Source organism: Marmota monax, unplaced genomic scaffold, assembly GCF_021218885.2.
Source record: "Marmota monax isolate L192 unplaced genomic scaffold, Marmota_monax_Labrador192_F-V1.1 WCK01_AAM20220418_F8-fsc00077, whole genome shotgun sequence".
Taxonomy (NCBI): Eukaryota; Metazoa; Chordata; class Mammalia; order Rodentia; family Sciuridae; genus Marmota; species Marmota monax.
This window is the reverse complement of record NW_026694610.1, coordinates 2,768,794-2,776,063: the sequence shown is the minus strand read 5'-3', so window position 1 is coordinate 2,776,063 and position 7,270 is coordinate 2,768,794. Positions and strand designations below refer to the sequence as shown.

At 30.8% G+C, this 7,270-nt stretch overlaps 1 protein-coding gene across 2 annotated transcripts in view; it reads right to left on the bottom strand.

Moving 5' to 3' along the window:
- Positions 1 to 525: 525 nt before the first annotated feature.
- The window catches only part of Lmbrd2 (LMBR1 domain containing 2), a 51,154-nt gene continuing 44,409 nt past the window's right edge, over positions 526 to 7,270 (bottom strand). For both annotated transcript variants that reach the window (XM_046422286.2, XM_046422285.2), the window contains one exon: positions 526 to 6,681. In XM_046422286.2, the coding sequence (XP_046278242.1) occupies positions 6,621 to 6,681 (61 nt within the window). In that variant the 3' untranslated portion in view covers positions 526 to 6,620. The remainder of the gene's footprint in view (positions 6,682 to 7,270) is intronic.

The window sequence follows — 7,270 nt, the reverse complement described above, 5'->3', positions numbered from 1 at the left end:
CTCTCCAAATAAATTTCAGAATCAATTTGCCAATATCCCCAAAATAAGATTTTAAATTGGATTGCATTGAATGTATAGATCAAGTTAGAAAGAACTCACATCTTGATAATATGTGTGACCCAATGCATGAATGTGGACTATTTCTCATTTAGTTCTTTGATTTCTTTTGTAGTTTTTCTCACAAAGATTTTGTACAGATTTTGTTAGATTTATTCCTGAGTACTGAATTGGGGGGGGGGGTACTAATTTAAATATTATTATTTTAAATTTCAATTTCCAATTATTTTAAATTTTGGTATTTACAAAGTAACCTGCTGTGTTTCCTTGATTAGGCTGGCTCACTTCTGTTTTAATTATAAACACATGATAAAGTAATGTGGAACCTAAGTTACATGTTTTTTTTTTTTTTTTTAATCTTGAAATATTTCTAAAATTTGCTAATAAATTGTAAGGAACAAAAGATGCCTGAATCTACTTCAAAGAACTTAATCTCAAGTGAAGTAAAATCACAAATAATCAGCAAAATTCTTCATAACTTAGAGAAATGTTTATTTCATGCAAAGCTACATAATTTCCTATATTTTAACAACTAATCATATAAACATTTCAAAAATTCATTACATCACAATAAGTTACAATACTACAAAGGAGCTGCAAGTCAATAAATCTGTCAAATTCAAACTGAGAGAACATTATGCACAGATAAGGCCAATGATGCTAACTTACTTATAGATAGCACTTTGCAGCTTTCCCCAAATACATGTTTGAAATTGTACTGAGAATCTACATCTAAAGAGAAAAATAGTTCAATCTACAACCCACTGATCAGATAGGAAAACATCCGTCATTACATATCAGGTAATAATGACTGATTAAAATGAAATTTGGCATCATGCACCAAAAATGAACACAGTGAATGAACATTTTGAAAAATCATAATCAAATGCACATTTGAGAAATTTATCTTTTATTTCACCTAATCAACTGAATTAGAAGAAGGCAAAATAACAAGCACTTTATTAATGCAACATGGAAATTAGCCTTTTGGTATACTTTGCTTGGATATTGGTATATACAAAAACATACTGAAGAGATTGTGGGAATATTTCAAATCCACATTAGACTACTGAAGCTTAGAATTTATTGTCCTAAGGAAAAGGGTCTGGTCAGAACTTATTTGAGAAATAGTTTTAGACATTTTAAAAGCAAAACTACAATTACTTACAAAAACATTTATAAAAATTAAATACCATGAAGTAATAACATCAATATTAGAGTTCTTTTGTATTTTTCAATCCTATAATATATAAATATATGTTAGGGTACAGTAATTTTAAAAGCAAGTCCACATATTCTCTACATTCTAAAATGAGAAAATCCTTCAAGTTGGTTTCAAAATATGGACAAAAACAAATCCATTGGATTGCTTTAAAAAATAAATACACGGTCTCTCCCCTACAACTTAATATGCTAAGTAGGGAAGATGCTAGTCACCATTCTTGTGATAAATACAGATGTAAGTATATAGGTTGGTAAGATTTATGTCAATAATATCAACTCTAAATAGTGCTGTACAGTTTAATAAATTATGACTTTACATGTCTGCCACAGTAAGCCACTCTTTCTGTTCTTTTGCACCAAGTACAGTAAAATTTTCCTTTTACAAAATGATTTTAGATGAAGATAACCACAAAAGAAAAGGTTTTTTTTTTGGGGGGGGAGTGCTAATTTTTCCCAAAGAATGTATCACAAACAAATGTCTTTTAGAACACCTATGAAAAGAGAAAAATGTGAATAGTCTTTATTAAGAAATTTAAAATTATAGCAACACCTCAGTTTACCTCAATAGACAAATCTTTTGAAAATGGCGGGGGAAAATTTTTAGTTAAACCAGGCTAAGCACAGAAAGAATGTTCCCTTTGCAATAGAAAAAATAGGATCAGACTCATGTCTGTCCTGCTAAGAGAGATGACTCAAAAGGCCTGATTCTAGGAGCTGGAGAAGTGGGTTACACCGCCTAGTTTCCCAATCTTCTTGAAAAAGCCTCTGAGTTGAAGTACCCTACACAAAGGGGAATTCATATGGAAGATGCCTCTTATATTGTTTCAATTATCCTAAGGAAAGTTTTAATAATTTATATTATTTATGAATCACTTTTCATGAAAAAGGTCACAAGGTTCTTAACGTTTTGGGGTTTTTAAATTTGGAAATCCATTTCCTATGCTAAAACTTACTGAAAACAATTCATTTTACTGAAGTACTCTCCTTGGTGACCTAACAGACAACACAACTGAGCCAGCATACTTCACATTTACATCCAGATGTTGCTTAGCTATCTAGCAAAACCTGTTTCACTACTTTAAGTACAATACTGTTATTTCAAGTAGTGTGATTTGTAGTCAGAAGTAGTTCCTTTTGAGTGTACTGCTCATCAAAACAAATTTACACAAAAACAAATAGAAGAAAAATCTGTCAACACACTGAAGTCATACTAGAAAGAGGTCTCAGAAAGGAAGACATAAATAAAATGAGAAAAGGAGGCAGAAAAGAAAGACAAAACCCTAAATACATTTACTTCTTAACATTTAGGATTTAATATAATACGATCCATTATACTTTGGAGTTCAAGTATGCTAACATGTCTCAGGACAAATTTTGTCTCTTAGTGCAAAAATACACTTTCCCACTCAAATCACAAGTACAAAACTTAACCTTACTAAACAGTGTGAATCCTAATAGAGAGTTTATTTTTCTCTTTAATATAGTAATCAACATATCACAAGAACATTCTGTAAACTCATTAAAGGTATAAAAAATTAGATGTGCTATTAAAGAAAAATGCAATTTTTTCATTAACATGCTGAAACATAATTTTAAAGAAACATACACTGACTTTTCCTTTACATTGATTTGGGTATACATTCTGCATAAATTTTCGAACTGATGATCTAAACAAAAAGTAGAGGCCAAAAACAAATAGCAGCATTTATTTCTGAATGTTTGGATTATTGAATTGTTTGATTTATTCTTTTATAAAGCGAAAACCTTTAATGTTTTGATTTAGCTATTACTACTTTTGTGAAGTGAGGGCCTTCTGTGTGATGCAATTATTGTAATGCCCTTATTTTCATTTGGTAAGAGAGCCAATTTTAATAATTAGACTTTATCTCTTAAGAATTCTTTTTTTACAAAATGCTCTATTGATAACATGTTATTTAAGTAGTAAAAAAAGTTAATTAGTTAATTACAGGTGATTAAGTTAAAAGTTAATTATAGGTGATTCATGAAAATTACAGATTATAATTACTTTCTGCAATGGTTACTTTGAATTACTGGCTTGTAGAATAACCATACCTAATAACTATCTAAAAAAATAATAATAATTTAGAAAATTCTAACCAGATATTTATTAACATGTAAGAAAGACATCAAAAAGTAATTGCCAGAGGGCTGGGGATGTGGCTCAGTGGTAAAGCACTTGACTGGTATGCATGAGGCACTGGGTTCGATCCCAGGATACTAAAAAAAAAAAAAAAAAAGTAATTGCCAGAAATACTTTTTTCAAGAAGTGCATTTTGTATGTAAAGTAGATGAATTTGGTTGCAGTATTTTGCAACAGATGTCATTATATGTTAATAAGCTTCTCAAGATAGAAAAATGTGCCAGGCATGGTGGTGCACACCTGTAAGAGGTGTGGGAGGGTTGGGAGGCTGAGACAGGAGAATCCCAAGTTCAAAGCCAGTCTCACCAATGGTGAGGCACTAAGCAACTCACTAAGACCCTGTCTCTAAATAAAATACAAAATAGGGCTGGGGATGTGACTCAGTGGTCAAGTACCCCTGAGTTCAAACCTTGGTACCAAAAACAAAAAGGAAAAAATTTTTGCAAATACCATGGGTTTTCTACACAAAGTGGTTTAAAAAAATATTAACTTAGACCTCCAGAAATGAACTGAGTCTTTAGGGGTTAAATCATTGTCTTCTGAACTCAAATTTACCCAGCAAAAGTAACTTTTGTATATGATTGTATACAAAATCCTATAAGATAAATTCTGCTTTAAAATTTGAATACTCTGGATCACTGAAATAACCATGAATTATTTTGGAAATAATTCAAAAGTCATAATTGAACATATACTATCTGCAAAGTATATGTGTATACATATATGCTTCAATTATTATAATGATAAAAATTTAATAGTAAAGGAAAGAAGTAAGATTCCTTTATATATTCTTATCAATTTACCTTAGGGTGCTATAAAAGATAGTATAATAGTAATTGGAAATTTTCTTTTTTGTTTCTACTTGTACAACAGCATCAGAATATCATGGAAAAACCTGATGAGAAACAACATTCTGCTAAGGAAAAATATTACAAAGTGAACCAAACACTAAATAATAAAACACAATTTTCATGGGACTTCTGATGAATTAGTCCAAAAAGAGGTTTTTTTTTTTTTGCTCTGTGGACTTGTGGTCTTCTGTGTAATAATGAGAAATCAGACCTCTTTCTGGGAAGATCATTTCTACCATGCAACACCTTCAAGCACCACTAGGAAAAATAACATAGCTAACAACTTGTTTTTGTCTTTCTAAATTCCAGTGCATCAACTCAATTTCCTCACAATAGTTTTGTGAGGTAGATCTGTAGATAAACAGCAGTGTCATCTTCAATTGCAAATGAAGAAATTGAGGCACTGAAAGGTCACATGATCTGCCTAAGGTAAATTCTGAAATTACAAATGGTATTAAATTACTGCTTCTGGCCTACTGCTCTCAGACCACACAGCACAATAAAAGGTATAGGTGTCCTCCTCAGGCGTGATGGCGTGTGCCTGTAATCCCAGAGGCTCAGAAGACTGAGGCGAGAGGATCACAAGTTCAAAGCCAGCCTCAGCAATGGCGAGGCATTAAACAACTCAGTGAGACCCTGTCTCTACATAAAATACAAAATAGGGCTGGGGATGTGGCTCAGTGGTTGAGTACCCCTGAGTTCAATTTCTGGTAACCCCTCCACCCAAAAAAAAGGTATACGTATCCTCAAATAAGCAGTCTCTATGACCTTCAATCAATAGTAAATATATCCACTGATAATTATTTTAAAGGGACCAAATATCAAAGATTATAAAAACACAAAATTTAAAAAAAATCAGATAATTAGGATGACGTACTATTTTTTTCAGTATCTTCATAGAACTGTCTTTAAAACATTACATGATAACACTCATTAAAGAGAGAAATGAAAATTTTAAATTTATGACTCAAGAAAAGATTAGCTTCAAGAAACATAGAGCACATTATTAGGATGACCATATAATTCATCTTCAAACTGACACAGCTGAGAGTGAAAGTAATAATTACAAGGATAATAGGTATTAAACTGAAACTTGATCTGGGCAAGCTCAAGTATGGTCATCAAATATAGCATGGGATTTGAAATATTGTACAAATATTTCAGTGCCACAAAAACTTCTCTGCCAAGCATGTTACATTTAATCATGTTCACTTTGCAATAAAGCTATGATGTTTTAAAATAAATATCTAACTTTGACTTAAACAAAAAGATTAAAACAAGCAATTGAAAATAATAAGCATGTTTAACCAACAAGTTATTATTTTACATTTTCATTCTAATTCAGTTTTCTGTTTTCTATAAACAACAATTTAAGTGCTAGCAATAAAAGTAAATGGATTCATTTCTTAACCTTTGAATAACCAGATTTTTCTTTTAAAAAGTGTAAACAGGCACCTTTAAATATGAGAGAATTTTTGGAACTCTTTGGTTATTAAAACAAATAAAACTATTCACCATTAATGCTTAGAATTTCTCCTTCAATGGAAAAATCAACACTGAAATCAATATACTAAATGCTAAAAGTAAAAATTTCTCTCTTAAATGAAATTGTTTTACAGAGGAATACCAAAATCATAAAAAATTCCATTTACTACAAGGACTGAAAGAATACTGTATTACTTGATTAGAGTATACATCCTAAAGACACTAATGCTATCAGTTAAATTATAATTTTAGTAATGCATGCAAAAACCTCCACTAATTTACACACAGCCTTGAAAAAGAGCTTTTTTACATTCAGTTATGTCTGATAAGCAAGTCTTATTTTAAGACATAGGTTTTGAGAATATGGTTGTTATCTGAGGTCTCCACTCATTTATATTTCTTTGGGAAATATAGGTTGAACATACTTTTTAGAAACAGCAAAAATATAATCACAATAATAAAACTGTATAATATTATTTAGTATGACTTATGGCTTTCTTGGACCTTTAATATAACTCTCCTGAAAAAAAATAACTGAAACAAACTGGATTACATGTTCTCAACATATACTGATCTTTATCATGAATTAAATCCTTCTATTGTGACCGTATTCCTAAGGCAGACACTTAGGGAATGGTGCAATAAATCCTAATAGAAAAGATGATACTCTAACTCAGGGAACAATAAACTATTATTACTAAGATGTAATTAATTCTCAGTGCCTTTTTGTTGTTCTGACATTTCACTGAGAGTACAGAGGAAATTCTGTGGCACAGAGATGTTCATAAAGACTGAACTTATGTTTTGATCTTCATTAGTCATTGCATGAATTTTTCCAGACTTTAGACATCATCAAATATTATGCTGGAAGACATTGAGAGATATCGTCCACCAGGTTGATACCTAAAAGATGAACATAAAGAAATGATCTGAAGCATCAAAAATAATAAAGACAGAAAAATGAGAACACATTAAAAGGAACTGACTATATAATTGGTAAGTACCATAAAATCTATTCAGTAGCTGAAAGCAGGAACTTACCTTCCAAGTGTATTATCCAAAAGGACTTAATTATAAATCAACCAGCAACTGTCTTAGAGCTGTATAATACATACATGTAGATACATGTATGAAAGAGTGAAGAATATAAAAAAATGGGGAAGGGATGTAAGACACATCCAGGAAATTAATCAATTTCATAACCACTCTTAATTGTTGAATATAAATAGAATATTCTAGGTTTTTTTGCTAGTTATAGGCAATATGGTAAATATCTTTATGCATGTGGTATTTTGCTTTTATTATTTTCTCATAGAATACTTGCTAATGGAACAGCTTCCAAAGTAAAAGTAGAGTTTGCTCTATTAGAATGAATGCTTGACTTGACATTTAGGCAAATTACTACTATGCCTCTCTGGATTTAAATATAATTGGATTTTAAACTAAATATAAAATGTTAAAGTTCTTAGAATCGTGTCTGACATCAACACAT